At 39.7% G+C, this 14,550-nt stretch overlaps 3 protein-coding genes and 2 non-coding genes across 6 annotated transcripts in view; 2 read left to right on the top strand and 3 right to left on the bottom strand.

The window, feature by feature from the left end:
- ACAT2 (acetyl-CoA acetyltransferase 2) overlaps positions 1–809 on the top strand; it is a 40,525-nt gene extending 39,716 nt beyond the window's left edge. The window contains exon 9 of the mRNA XM_037817710.1: positions 426–809. Coding sequence (XP_037673638.1) covers positions 426–596 — 171 coding nt within the window. The 3' untranslated portion in view covers positions 597–809. The remainder of the gene's footprint in view (positions 1–425) is intronic.
- On the bottom strand, positions 706–7,433 carry TCP1 (t-complex 1). Its single transcript, XM_037817709.1, has 12 exons — positions 7,216–7,433; positions 6,336–6,421; positions 5,993–6,121; positions 4,682–4,779; positions 4,162–4,272; positions 3,686–3,867; positions 3,450–3,576; positions 2,960–3,135; positions 2,394–2,517; positions 1,890–2,082; positions 1,572–1,735; positions 706–1,019 (listed from the first exon to the last, which is right to left on the bottom strand). Exons 1-12 carry the CDS (start codon positions 7,277–7,279, stop codon positions 803–805), a joined length of 1,671 nt encoding a protein of 556 aa, XP_037673637.1. The 5' UTR covers positions 7,280–7,433; the 3' UTR covers positions 706–802.
- LOC119520152 lies at positions 2,199–2,328 on the bottom strand. Its single transcript, XR_005214143.1, has one exon. It is a non-coding gene; the product is annotated as a small nucleolar RNA SNORA20 (small nucleolar RNA).
- LOC119520153 lies at positions 4,375–4,513 on the bottom strand. The gene has a single exon (XR_005214144.1). It is a non-coding gene; the product is annotated as a small nucleolar RNA SNORA29 (small nucleolar RNA).
- Positions 7,434–7,790: 357 nt separating the features above from the next.
- Positions 7,791–13,515, top strand: MRPL18 (mitochondrial ribosomal protein L18). Of its 2 annotated transcripts, none has more exons than XM_037817719.1 (4): positions 7,791–8,604; positions 8,884–9,070; positions 12,347–12,429; positions 13,152–13,515. In XM_037817719.1, exons 1-4 carry the CDS (start codon positions 8,553–8,555, stop codon positions 13,217–13,219), a joined length of 390 nt encoding a protein of 129 aa, XP_037673647.1. In that variant the 5' UTR covers positions 7,791–8,552; the 3' UTR covers positions 13,220–13,515. The 2 variants fall into 2 exon arrangements, with proteins under 2 accessions (XP_037673647.1, XP_037673646.1); XM_037817718.1 differs by having other exon boundaries at positions 8,381–8,604; positions 12,347–12,578.
- The last annotated feature ends 1,035 nt before the right edge of the window (positions 13,516–14,550 follow it).

The raw sequence follows: 14,550 nt of genomic DNA, 5'->3' as shown, positions 1-14,550 counted from the left end.
CATGATCATGTAGTCCTTAGCAGAGCTGGCAAACTCAACTATAATTTTAAGATCATAAACAGCAGAACACATGTATCTGTAATTAAGTACTATTAGATATTATTTCTTAGGTATTGACCATATGATAATGGGTGCAGACACAGCGCTGTGACTTGGGTTCACCTGTGTTAATTATTGCTGCTTCCCAAGGCAAAAAGCTGTGACTGACTCTTAGTTTACTTTAGAAATGACAAGGCATTAAAATTCTTCTCATAAGTTAAGTCCATTTTTATACTAAGGAACAAGGGAAGGCAGGAAAAGATGCTGCAGAGGTATGAGTTCCTAAGCAGTTAAAATGAAAATTTTATTGAAAGAGGAGGATAATTTAGGGCCATAAGTCCACAGTAGAATAAATGCTCTAAGGTAAATCTTTTCTTCCCCTTTAGGTCAACATTCAAGGAGGGGCTATAGCCTTGGGCCACCCTCTTGGAGCCTCTGGCTGTCGAATTCTTGTTACCCTGTTACACACGATGGAAAGAACTGGTGGGAACCGTGGTGTTGCTGCCCTATGCATTGGGGGTGGGATGGGGATAGCAATGTGTGTTCAGAGAGGGTGAAATTGTTCTAACAATCGTGCTTGAACTAACCTTGAACCTCATCTCCTTTCAACTGTACTAATAATATGTGAAATGTATGAAAACGGGACCAAACAGAAGATGGAAACCGTCCACTTCACAAGCTTGAATGCTTGTACTTTAATGTGTATACTCAAGGTACAAGACAATTTACATTTAACATTGTTATAAATAAAAGAGAAATCACATCAGTCATCAAGGGCTCCTGAATGAACAGCATCTTCATAACTTCCATGTTTATCATCTTTACTTTCTGGGTGTAATTTAATAAGATCATCAATTCGAAGAATAGTAATTGCAGCTTCTGTTGCAAACTTCAAACTCTTTACTTTAACTATGGTAGGTTCAAACACCCCAGCTTGTTTGTTATCGCGAGGTTTACCATTGACTAAATCAAGACCAATCCTGTAATTGAGAAAAGAAACTACTAAATGGCCTCTTACAAAACACACATCCCATCCCATGAAAAGCTGATTAGGTGACCCATCACTTCAAATTCAAATGCTAATCTTGGGAAATGTTAGGACTTGATGGATGAACCTCTTATATAGTTGACTATGAGTTAAAAGTGGATATGGAAAAAATATGTAACAAAAAAATATGGATACGGATCACCCTAAAATAATCTCACCTACGCCCATGTGGGACCTCCTGTGGGTAGACCCTACTTAGGAAAGCAGGGAGAGGTTAGGAATCAGAAGTGCTTGAATATGACACACCACTGGTCACAAGTCTGTCCTCACCCTTTGAATTAGTAACCAGTGCTTCAGTAACAGAAGCCTGTGGCGCTGTTCTTTTTATGATAAGGTAAAAGTATTTGACAAGACTGGCCAACAATCCTTTTTTATGCCTCCACTTTCCCAAAGGTCTAAAAAGATGCATAAAATTTGCTGTGAATTTAAAACAAAACCAAGCTACATTATAGAATATCTAGATGACATGGAAACCCATACTTACCATTTTAGATTTTTACGTTCTGGGTTGACTTGAGCCTCATTATGAAAAGCTCTTAACTTTGCAACCAGATCTGTGGAGTCTTGGGCAGCATTAACTGCCAGTGTATTAGGAATAACAAGAAGAGATCTTGCAAACTCTGCAATAGCAAGCTGTTCTCGAGACCCCTAAGGAAAAAAAGACAGGTGTCTATTCACACAAGGAAAAAATGAAACTCCATGGCAGTAGCTGTTAAGGTTTCAGACAAGATATATTTAAAAATGTCACTAATTACCTCCCATGCCCTTTCTGATAATAAAGGAAGCTTTTAGCCAGTCTTACCATGCTGGTCGCATAGTTTTCAAGGTATATGGAAAGGGCAGCTTCCACAGCACCCCCACCTGGAACCACAGACTTTGATTCCAAAACTCTCTTCACCACACAAAGAGCATCATGCAGAGAGCGCTCCATCTCGTCACACATGAAATCATTTGCCCCGCGTAAGATAACTGATGCTGATGTGCGAGCCTTGGTGCTATTGCAAACAAAAATAAGCGAACAGGTTCAAACTGTAAGTCCACATAATAATTCACTGCAAATATCCCTTCTGAAATCCTGCTTACATAGGACATTTAGACATACTGCACCAAAAAGTGTCTAGACCATGCAGAAGAGATGAAATGATTACTTCATCTCAATTTACAATAGCCAAATGTTATTTTATCCCACGCGTATAACTGCTCATATCACTGAGAGACAATAGCAGCAAATAAATGGGAAGGTGATCTATGTTTACTTGAACAGTGAAAACTTGTACAGCTTTATAATTTAGAAAGTAGCTCTTACTTTTTGATTAAAATCAGCTCATCATCACAAATTCTCTCCTGCACCACCTCTTCTGCTTGTCCCAGCATTGCAGCTTCAAAAGTTTCTTCACCTTCCAGATTGGCCAGGGTTGAAAGAATAGTCGCTATTGAGAGTTATGAAGATTGTAAGCAATTGTAAACATTGTTCTTTTATACTAATTTCTCCTAAGGACTTCAATATCTTGTCTTAAATTCAGAAACATTTATTTTTAAAAGTGATATAAATACAAGTTTAAGGTTTCCACTTAGGCATCAGATAAGCAACTGTCCTTTTACCTTGAGATGGTACTACCTTCATTTTTGAAATGAACACATACTGCAAGTTAAAAGAACTTTTCCAGTTACATGAGAAGTGGCTTTCTCTTTATATATACACACACAGCATACAAGGCAACCTCTTTCTCTCTATATACACACACAGCATACAAGGCAACAAGGGAATAAAAATGTTAGTTCTAAAGCAGCTTGGTATCAATATTCCAATGTGTAAACACCTCTGACATGGTTATGTGATGTACAACATATGAAACCTGGCAGAAAACATACCTCCAGAAGCTTTAGCAATGCGTTTAAGATCCTTTTTTAAAACTCTTCTAACTGCCATGGCACCAGACTCCACAAAATACTTCAGACACATATCGTCAATTCCACCAGTGGTTAGAACAACATTGGCACCAGTTGCCAGGATCTTCTGAATTCTCTCCTTAGTGATGTCTGATTCCCTATAGAGATAAAGAAGTCGTGTATTAACTCAAAGCTACATTCTGTGTTTTTGTATAATACTGCTGTAAAGCCCATTAAACACTTCGACAAAATTGCAGATTAAATTATATTAACAATTCTTTCTTATCTACCACCAGAATTTAAATCAGTCCAACTTGGAGTAAATGGCTTCAATTTTTTGCTTCATTATCTATGAGACACAGCACTCATTCTCTTCAGCTTACTATCAGGATAGGTCTAATAGTGGCAACCAGTGAATAAGTTGCCTAAACGAACACCCCTTTCAAAAGCCCAAAATAATCTTTCAACATACCTCTGTCTAATTTGGTCCAGTTTTTCAGGGTCAGTAATAACCACCTGTACACCAAGCTTCATTTTTGTTTTCTGCAGGCTGAAGTCAAGGCAAGCAATTTTTGCATTAACTATTCTCTTGGGCATACCTATAATCGAACATAATATTAACTCTATTAGAGTATAGTTCATCCGAATACCATACACAAGCTACAATCTGTAGTAATTTCATTATCTGAGCAAATTTCTGAACCTTACCCTGTGATCCCACCACACAGTTGAGTGCATAACCATTGATCAGCATACTCTCCATCTGACTTCTCCCATGGGCTTTCAGAACATTCACAGAATTGACAGGATAGCGAGGCTGGCCTCTAACATCTGTGTATTTAATGGCAAGTACTGCATCTACTACCATATTAGCAAAGAAATCACCATCACTAAGCCAACAGTTAAGGATAGCTACAGATTTGGAATGGAGAAAATATTTATGACACATGAAAATAAAGGTTTATTCAAAGGGTCTTCTATTTCCTTTTAGCAATTCCATTAATCAAAGAAACAAGCATTATTACTCATGGCATCAAAATGCTAGAGTACAGGCAGGGAAGGCAAAAGGCAATTTCAATACAGCTTTACTGATCTCTAATGCAATAATAATCCAAGCATAAAAACTAACAAAGGATCTTTCTTTTTAAATAAGCCCAAACTTAACTGAACCATCTCAAGGATACATTCCAATGATTTTGGAAGACATAGATGTCTTAGCAGCATTAATCAGGCAATCTCTTCCAAGTTCATCTGTGTTAATAATTAGGTTTTCACTGATATAACGCACTGCTTCCCTGTTTAAAGTGTGGGGAGGAAACATGTATAAATAAATTTATTTTTCAAACTTTCCTGGTTTTAGCAAGTTTAACACATAGTATCAAAATTCCATAGGCTCAGTTTTCCTGTTCAGCCATTTCATACAGGAGGAGGACACAAAAATTCCTCCCTCTTCAGATCATGGCAATTTTCATCTACCCCATAAGCATAGCCACTAAAATCTATTATTAAGAGAAAAAGTGGTAGTCAAATGGGAACCAAAAGATACTAGCCCTACTTCTTACTTCAAATATTACTCCTTAAACACCAAAATTAAGCCTTTTCAAATTAAAATTAAGTTAATCAAAACATTAATTTATGAGAACACAGAATGTTTATAAGTACTGCAACAGACAACAAAAATTTTTCTCTGAATGCAGATCTTACTTGCAAGCAAGTCGATAGCCACTGATAACTGATGTGGGATGAATTTTCTGTTTGACTAGTTCATCTGCATTTTTTAGTAGTTCTGCTGCAATAATAACCTGTTGAGAAACATTCACTCCTCTAAGTATAGTCTGGCATTATGTGCAATGCATACAGAAAACCAATACTGTCTGATAAGAACCAGAAAAATGTCCTAAGAAACTATTTCAGCAGTACGGTAGTAAAAGACTACACATTTCATTTCCTCTTAGATTAAGTGATTATCAGAAACTCAAGTTTAACTACTCAAAAGACTTGTAATAATTTAGATTATTACAATCTGAGGAACACTAAGAAATATTTTTAAATAAAAAAAAAAGTTTTTAAAATCCTGGGAACTTTCCCCCTCTGGAAATTACAGTTATCTGTTAAATTACATTATCATAATTCAGTTACTTAGACAAAGACCTCTGTATTCATCTTAGAAAAGCTATAGTCCATTGTTTCATGGACAAAGTGAAATATATTTATTTCCCCACAAACTATTGCTTTTTTTGCTAAAATTAACGTCTTCCTCATCTAACAATAGTGTTTGTACTACCCAAGTGTACTGGATAATCTTTGAGAGTTTAAATCACCTTATTACTCATGTTTACTGACTTGTCAAAATCTTTACACTGTCACAGTGTGAATTTCTCACACTCCCATTTTGAACCCACAAGACTGCCAATCCTTTAAAAATATAAACATCTTAATTTTCTTTTTAAATTGGTAACATCTTCCCTCTAGATTATTATAAAGTAAAGATCTTGGAAATTTCTGGGGTGGGTCAGTGGCAAACTTTTTAGAAAACAAACAAAAATCCAAAAGTACAACTAACCACATTTAGCTAAACCTTTGTGTGATGTATGTATAATATTGTCAGTAGTGAGGAAATCTCAAAGCTTCCAAACATAAAGATTTAAAACGAGGGTTATATTAAATTATCTCACGTTTCATTTCTACAAAAATTGAACAAACTAGGGTGATGGATGGTAGTGTTGGGAGCACAATATTGTGAATTTAATTAATATCACTGAATTGTACACATGGTAGTAGGTAAAATGGGAATCTGGTGTTGTATGTTACCAGAACAACAACAGAAAACTGTACAAACTAATGATAACCATCATTTTTCAAATGTATTTGAATCACTCCCCAAGAAACCTAAGTTTCTTCTCTTAAATATGTAACTTATTTATGATTTAGAAGCATATGATTTACTTATGGTCTCACTCTGAAAATTTTTAGGAAAACAACTAGCTTTTAGCCATTATCAGGTTTTCTACCTACCACTGAAGTAGTTCCATCTCCAACTTCTTTGTCTTGCAGATCAGCCAGCTCACAGAGAACTTTAGCTGCAGGATGTTCTACCTCTAGTAACTTCAGGATGGTTGCACCATCATTAGTAATAGTTACATCCTAAGACATTTTCAGGGAAAAAAGCCAACAATGTAAATCACTCACAGAAACCGGATACCCCCATAAAATACCGCAGTCCCATTATGACAACTATTCATCTTTAATACATCTTCCAGTCCCAAGATTCTGATGAAAACAGAATTTACATAGCAAAAATGTAAGAACCATCCCTTTTCTTTATAGTAACTTAAACACAAGAGTTATGTGTACTTACACCAATATCATCCACCAACATTTTATCCAAGCCAACTGGACCAAGAGAACTTTTTACAATGTTAGCAATAGAAGCTGCAGCCATAACTGTAGATAAACAATGAAAAAAGAAATAAGAAACACTACTGCAAAGGAGAATAGTTTCAGTTCAAAGAAAGTAAACGACGCCCAAGAGCCTCTGAATTTCTCAAATTTACGAATATGTCCTAGCAAAGGCATTGGTTATTATTCGTATTAATATTTACTAGGGGAAAATTCATTTCAATAACCGCGAAGAACGCTAACATTCAACCGACATTTCGTCAGCAGGTTTTACCAAGTGATGCTGTCAACAATAGGGGGAATAAGAAACGGATCTGGACATTGGAGCAACCAGGGAGCCAAGTCGCCTAATAACTCCGTTTGCTCGTCTGTAGAATGAGCAGCTGTAACTAAGTCCTTTACTAAACACAACGGTCCCGAAACGAAGATCCAAGTTTGAGAAAGATGCTCCATCTGGCTGGGATCGAAACAAAAGAGGGTGCGGGCCGAGGCCCACAGTGGACCCGCGCCGCGGCCGTCACATTTCGGTGCAGGGGGCTCGCTTTCCAGGCGGGGCCCTGGACTTCCAGCCCCAACCCGTATCCATCCGGGGCAGCCCTCAAAAACGTGCTGCGCTCTCAGAAGGCTTCCCTTCCGGGAGGAGGGCGCTGTCGCCCCGCCCCAGAAGCGTCGAGAAGGGTCGGTGGCTTGGGCCCGGCCGAAGGGGCCACCGGGCAGCCGTTTTGGGGAAAGTAAAGGAGAAAAGGTGTATGGAAGGCAGCCATGGGCCTCCCGGGGCCGAGTGGGGCGGCTCAGCCCGCACCGCTGCTTGGGCCCCACCAGGCCTCGCCCGCCCTTACCGTTCTGGGAGCGGATCGCCTCCCCAGTGCTGCGGTCCCCAAACACCGACAAAAGCCCCTCCATCTTCGCGGTAGGCGGTCGTCAAATATCGCAGCACGGGAAACCAGCGTCTCGTACCCTAGACCCGGCGGCGGCCAGCGCAACCGCGGAGACAGCGTGGAACAGGCGCAAGCAGCGCCGCAGGTGCTGCTGGGTAGCCCCGCCCCAGCTCCGCTCCCCGCTCTCCCGGCCTCACCGCAAGGCAGGGCGGGAAAAAGAGGCGGGGAAAGGGGGAGGGACACATGAGCACGCCGGAAGTGAGCGAACGGCGGCGGACGGGCGCTGAGGCGGTTCAGCTTCTTTGCCCAATTAGAAAGCCAGTGAGAAGGGCGCGAAGGCAGGAGAACGGAAGTCAACTTCTTGGGCCTCTGGAGGAAGGGGGTGCTTGGGTGGGTGTTCGCCCCGGACATTAGTGCGCATGCGAGTTTGGGACCTTCTAGCGACTTCTAGAAAAGGCGGCTGTAGGGCGGAGTTTGGGGTGCAGGGGTTGGGGGTGGAGAGGCTGGCAGCTCTCCAAGGGAAAGTTGGGATTCTGAGCAAATCGTGGTTGTAGCTTTACCCTGTATTTCTTCTCCTTAAACGGAGACGTTTGCGCAGGGAACGAGACACAGTCGGCCAGGTTTTTCCCCAGCACTCGTAAGCTTCTTGGGGGACTGAACCTGGGTGACACGGGGCAGGAGTCTACCAAGGTTTTCTCGTGGGCCGTACGGGAAAATTTTTCTTTGGAGGAGGACGATAACCCGTTTTAAAGAGACTGCTGTGCATCTCGCTCACTCCCATTCTTTCCCCGTGCCCAACTGAGGTTTGTGTGGATTCAACAGTTGATCTACGTCTTGTTACTAGAGGACCCAGACATGGTAACGTGAAGTTGTGGGTGCCTTTTGACTGTAAACTCCTCGCCTTTTAGAAGAGTTGGTGCTTCAAAGGCCGCGCACAGCACCGACGAGCCGTCCAGTACGGGATCACATCGATAAACCTTGCCCTAAGACAACGGGATCCGCACCGCCCACCAAACGCGTTACTGAGAGGTGATTGGTCAGCTCTAGGGGCTTGCGTGCGCCTAAACGTAAGCGATGATTGGAGAAGCGGAAATAACAGATTGCCCTCTCCGCCACTCAGCTGCAGGCGGCATGTTAGTTCCGGGTCGACAGTGTCTCACATGGTGAGGATTTGATGACCTTCGCGAGCCTAATGCATTTTCCTTGAGTTAATATGTCTGCGCCGGGGGAGACTCTGAGACACCCTTGAGGAACAGGAGGCCAGGCTTTCCCGAGGCTTTGCCTGAGGTCCCCTGGTTATGGCGCTTCGCTCGCGGCCCTGGAAGTTGTTCTCGGTTTGCAGAAACCCCGGTAATTAACCTTCCCCCACTTTCCTTAGATACTCCCAAAGGCCTGCAAAATTAATATGCGAGTTGCATTTTATTTTCAGCATGCACCATCGGAAAGTGAACAAGCTCACAGTATTGGGGCGACAATAATAGGAAACCAAGACCTGGGTTTGTGATTACTACACCCTGTCCCCAAAATATACATTTCGTGCCTCTTCCAGGGCGGGTAGATCATAATCCTGTTTTGATCGTATTACTCATCTTTTAAGATAATGTATATGCTTCCATTTTTTTATTTTAGAGTTTGGGTGCGCAGCCCTCTCAACCGGTGGCAAACCAGCGGTGAAGCCTGACGTGGACTCTCTGGAAAATGAAGCTGTTGCCTCAGAATTCACCAACCGGAATCCCCGGAATCTGGAACTCCTAGCTTTAGCTAGGAAAGAGCGGGGTTGGGGGACAGTGTGGCCCTCCCGTGAGTTCTGGCACAGGTAACTAGCAGTCTTTGTTATTGACAGAGCAGTGCTCAGTACCCTACAAGCTGCTTTCATCCATTCGTTCAGCAAACATGTATCTAGCCCTTACTATATGCCAGATACTGCTGGGAACTCTGCTCTTAGGAAACTGACGTGGGTGGGGAAAGAGGGATTGGCAGCCGGGTGGGACAAACAATACCTGTCTTGGAGGATGATGTGAGACAGGGTGACTGGGTATCTCTGTATAATTTTCTGAGGAGGTAACGTTTAAAAAGCTGAGACAGAAAAAACCCAGGTCACCTCTGTGAAATGCCAGAAAGAACATTCCCAGCAGAGCAAACAGCTGTGGTGGGAAAGAGCTTGGTGTGTTTGAGGAACAGAAAGAAGGCCTGTGTGCCTGGAGCTCAATAGGCAGAGGGGTGAATGGTGTAAGAGGAGACTGGAAGGCTAGTGAGGGGACAGATTGTTAGCTTTTTAAAACAAGATAAGCAATTTAGACTTTATTTTCACTGTAGTGGGAAGCTGTAAGAGGTTTTAAGTTTGTGACTGAATGACCTGGTTTTTCAGGATCATTCTGGTTACTCTGGGGAAGATAGGTTTTTAAGAGACCAAGAGTAGAAGCAGGGAGACTAGGTAGGAGTCTGCTATTCCAGTCATGAGATGTTTTGTTATAAGAATGGTTGTTTATTGAATACTTTGTTTACCAGGAACTATGGTTGCTGCTTTATGTACATTTCCTCATTTAATTCTTAAAACTGCTTTATGAAGCAGGTACAATTATTATCCCCATTTTACAGGCACGGGGGAATTGAGGGCTAGTAAGTGCTAGGGTAAAGATTCAAACATATTCTGTCTAACCTCAGGGTTAGGGCACTAAATTATCTGTAAGCTGCAGCATATGGATGTTTATCTGCTGCCCATCTGCTTGATAAGGATTTGTTAAAAATAGAATTTTTCTTAAGGACTCTGTAGCATTATAAAACAAGTTAGAAATTATAACTGTGTGATATATTTATTCATTCAACAAATACTGGACCTGTATTACCTGCTGGGCAATGTGCTAGATGCAGAAGATGCAAAGATACAGTAGATGTCATCCCTGTCCCCCAGTTTTAATGGTTTAATAATAGAAGATGGAACAGAGATAAAATATTATGGTTGCTAGATACATTATGCACTTAGGGGTCAGTGAAAGTGAGTAGGTAGTTCAAATTTGAAGCGATATGGACCTCAAGTCTAGAAATCTTTTGAAACATCCAACCTATTACTTTCACTTAATATTTGGAATTTTAAATAACTAGAGATCTGTTTTCTCTCTCTTCTTTTTCCTTGTCTGTCCTGTTCACATTATTATCAGTATAGAATTGTGGAATATTATAGTGGAAAGTGACCTTAAAGATAGCAAACCCTACCTCTTTGTTGAACAAATGGTTTAAGATGAGTCAGCAAACTATGGGCCACAGGCCAAAGCTGGCCTATGCCTGTTTTTGTATGGCCTGAGAGCTAAAAATAATTTTATATTTTTTGAAAAGTTTGAAAAAAATCAAAAGAAGAATATTTTGTGACATGTGAAAATTGAGGATTTATTGGAATAAATACTACCATGCTCATTCAGTTACTTACTGTTGGTAGGTGTTCTGATGCTATAATGGCTGAGTTGAATAGTTCCAATAGATTGTCCTCAAAACGTAAACATTTTTACTATCTGGCCATTTACAGAAAAAGTTTACTGATCCCTGGTTTAAAAGATTGTGGTTTTTACCAGGGTCATCCAGTAAAACCAGGAGTAGAACCTATATTTCCAAATCTACTGTTTTTTCTGCTATTTCACATTAAGAAGCCTAGTGAAACTCTTCTAATTCGTGTGTTTTCTTAATTTGAGAACATTTCAAAAATGTATTATACATATATATGGTATAAAATCCAAAAGGGAATACAGTATCCTTCCAGAGGTAGTCTACGCATGTATTTGTATTTTTTTAAACATGAATCTTAGCATGCCATATACTCTGTTATGACCTTCCTCTTTCCATCTTCCCCTCCCTCACACTTAACACACAAAAACGCACCCACACTTAAGAATGCATCTCGGAGAACCTTCATAGTGGTTAAATCCTGGCTCTATTACTTACCAGTTATAATTTTGCTGTAGTTACTTGCTCTTTCTGTTTCAGCATCTAAAAAAAAAAAACAGAAAAACTGGGAATTATAATGGGCTTGTTTTGAGATATGGATTATCCCTGCACAACAATTAGGACAATGCCTGGCACATAGTAAGTGCTCAATAAATACTGCTATTCTTTTTATGAAGGACTACCTCACTTTTTTTAGTAGCTTGATAGGATTCCATTATGTGGTTGTTATGTTTAACTGGCTCCCTATTGATGATGGTCTTTTATGATTACACACAGTGTTGCAAGGAATTGTCTTGTCCATACACTGAATGAGTGAGGTTAGGCATATTTTCATGGGTTTAAGAGTTAATTCTTTTCTGTGAATGATCAAATCCTTTGTCTATTGTATTGAGTTATTTTCTTATTGATGATAGAAGGCTTTTTACATATTATTGAAATTAGCCAGTTGAACAGTATGTTAGTTTAAAATATTGTACCTTTTCTTCCCCCTGCAATTTTATTGAGATATATTTACATACTATACAGTCATCCACAGTGTACAATCATGGTTCACAGTATCATAATTGTGCCTTTTGACTTCATTTCACTTTTTTTTTTTTTTTTAAACTGCAGACAATTTTTGTTGTTATATGGTCAAAGTTAATGATCTTTTATGGCATTTAGTCTAATGTCATATTTTAATAGGTTTGCCTTACTTTGAGATTATTAAAAAATGCTACCATGTTTTCTTCTAGTACTTCTATGATTTCAGTTTTTATATTTAAATCTTTGCTCTGTCTCACATTTGTATTGATGAGAGCTGGAAAATCATGCAATAAGTATATCTTTACCCAGTGTAGGATCAGCAAGATAGCTGTGCCTCTTTAAATCCTTTTTTTGAAGTAGATGGTGTGTAAAATAAAACTTAGTTCTTCAGCGATACCAAATCTCTCCTTGATATTTGAGGTTAAGTGGACATGTTTAGTTTATTATTATTGAGCATGTCCTCATCAAGGCAGAGAAAAACACTTTTCCCAAGTAAAATCCAGGTTAAGTATGTTGAAGTAAATCAGCCAAACCATGTACAACTATTTTTGAGAAATATTTGGACATTTATTCACCTGAAGTAATTTAATTAAATTCTTTATGATTTTTATCCTCTTCTCACCCCATTTAGGTTACGAGTTATAAGGACTCAACATCATATTGAAGCATTTGTTGAGCATCGAAATGGCCAGGTTGTAGTTTCAGCATCCACTCGTGAATGGGCTATTAAAAAGCATCTTTATAGGACCAGAAATGTGGTGGCTTGTGAGAATATAGGAAGAGTGCTGGCAGAGAGATGCCTAGAGGCTGGCATCAACTTCATGGTCTACCAGCCAACTCCTTGGGAGGCAGCCTCAGACTCGGTATTTGTTTATTTGCATGTACTTAATTAAGGGATTGTGTTAATTTTTTACATTAGATAATTAAATAATAACAATAATAGTTTCCATTTACCCAGTGCTTTCCATGTGTCAGACCCTCTGGAGAGTACACTGACATACATTACCTCATTTAATCCTCAAAGCACCTGTAAGGGTGGGGACCATTATTCCCATTTCATGCATAAACAAACTGAGGCTCAGGGGTTGATTCGCTCAGAGTCAACAAGGGGTGGATTTCAAACCCAGGGTGACTGATTCTGTAGTCCATGGTGCCAAACATGGTGCAAACCACTGTGCTTTCCTGTTCATGTAGTAACATCTTGTCCATATGACATTCTAAAATGCTGCTTATCTTGACATCTCTGCATTCTCTTTTATTACCTGTGTCATTATCAAGATACGTTTCTGAAAAACCAACAGAGGCTGGGAAATTAGCAAGGAGCACACCAATTTTGTGTTTACTTCTGTATCTTTTGGGAATTGAACTATTTATTTTCAGCCTTACTTGTGGTACTAATGTAATCTTTTTCCTTTTATTCTGATCTTCAAAACCAGATGAAACGGCTACAAAATGCTATGACAGAAGGTGGTGTGGTATTACAGGAACCTCGGAGAATCTATGAATAAAATAGCAACATTAATTGTTTTGAACTTGTACAAAACTTCCAGCCATTACAGTCATCAAAAGAGAACATCTGGAAAAACAACCAGCTTGGATGTTTTATGACAATACTGAAACAGTGGGCTATAAAGAGCATGTGGCCTTCTCTTTGTGGTGGTGGTGGTGTTTTAATCAAGGGACCCTCTCTTGGACCTGAAAAAGCTATTTGAGCAAAGTAGTAACCAATTATAATTAGCTTTTGAAGGACAAATGAAAAGTTGTTTACAAATTTAAAATAAAGGCCTATTATGAACTTTATTGTATGAAATTTTTTCTACCTTTGAGCTTACCATGGCAAGAGGTGTTCGGTTCATAGTGGGCAATCTCATAAATGATAATTTGTTGCTAAGACTGCAAACAGTCTTAGTAATCTGAAGGAAAAGGGAGCAAATGCTAACCTTAATTGGGCATTGCTGGTGAGCACCAGCATCCTAACAGGCAGAGAACCAAATCTGAAAGAAGAAAGGCATGCAATGAGGAACTGAAAAGTGAAGGTGAAAATGGACAGGGTTAGTGTATGCTAAATTTGCCATGAAGTAAAAATTTATTAGGTAGGAGATAATAGGTGAAGTGCATGCAAATTTATATAAAACTGAAGCTTGGGTAGATGGAAATCATGATAGTTTTCTGAAAGGAGTTGATTAAATCAAAGTAAAGTATCAGCTGTTTCTGGCCATTTCAGATAAATTTGAGGAGGAAGAGCCTGGAAGCAGCCATTACTGGGGTGGTTTCCAAACGTTTAAATGTGTACTCCAATTATAAGTGAAATATATCATTAGTGTCAATATGTTATTTCAGTATGCTTTTTTAAGAAGATAACACCAACATCAAACTTATGATTCTAAGAGGCCTTCAGAACCCAATGGCTTAATCTTCCTCTTTTAATAATCTCAGTGAATGTGTTTAAAAATTGCCTTAGAGATTGGTTAGAGTGCCTCACTTTGAAGACCACTGTTTTAGAAGGTTGTTTAAACAGAAGCCTAGAATGAGGGAGGAGGTTAGGAAGAAGATCATGAACTGGCTTAATGGCTCTAGAAAATAATCTTGACAAAAAAAGGGACCACCTGTAAGTGATGCTATAGGTAGGGATTTCTTTGGCAAGGAGTATGATTGTACTGACTAATCTGTGCCAACTAAGGAATCTTCCAATTTAATTTGGGGTTCTTGAGGTGCAAAATATGATACAAGGTATTACAAGGGCAGTGGTGACTTGGACACAGCAAAATGAGGGAAAAGATGTCAACTGGGAGGAATGTGCACGGTCCAACATTCACGGTGATGGAGATGTTGGGA

The sequence above is a fragment of the Choloepus didactylus genome, chromosome 24 (genome assembly GCF_015220235.1).
Source record: "Choloepus didactylus isolate mChoDid1 chromosome 24, mChoDid1.pri, whole genome shotgun sequence".
Classification (NCBI taxonomy): Eukaryota; Metazoa; Chordata; class Mammalia; order Pilosa; family Megalonychidae; genus Choloepus; species Choloepus didactylus.
This window is presented reverse-complemented; position numbering and strand designations above follow the sequence as displayed.

Coding starts and splice junctions, on each gene's coding strand:
- TCP1 (XM_037817709.1), bottom strand. CDS start 7,279: ATGGAGGGGCTTTTGTCGGTGTTTGGGGACCGCAGCACTGGGGAGGCG. Junction 6,422..7,215: donor GGCGATCCGCTCCCAGAACG/GTAAGGGCGGGC, acceptor GTTTATCTACAG/TTATGGCTGCAGCTTCTATT. Junction 3,136..3,449: donor CTGGACCAAATTAGACAGAG/GTATGTTGAAAG, acceptor TTATCTCTATAG/GGAATCAGACATCACTAAGG.
- MRPL18 (XM_037817718.1), top strand. CDS start 8,553: ATGGCGCTTCGCTCGCGGCCCTGGAAGTTGTTCTCGGTTTGCAGAAAC. Junction 8,605..8,883: donor CTCGGTTTGCAGAAACCCCG/GTAATTAACCTT, acceptor TTTTTATTTTAG/AGTTTGGGTGCGCAGCCCTC. Junction 12,579..13,151: donor GGGAGGCAGCCTCAGACTCG/GTATTTGTTTAT, acceptor CTTCAAAACCAG/ATGAAACGGCTACAAAATGC.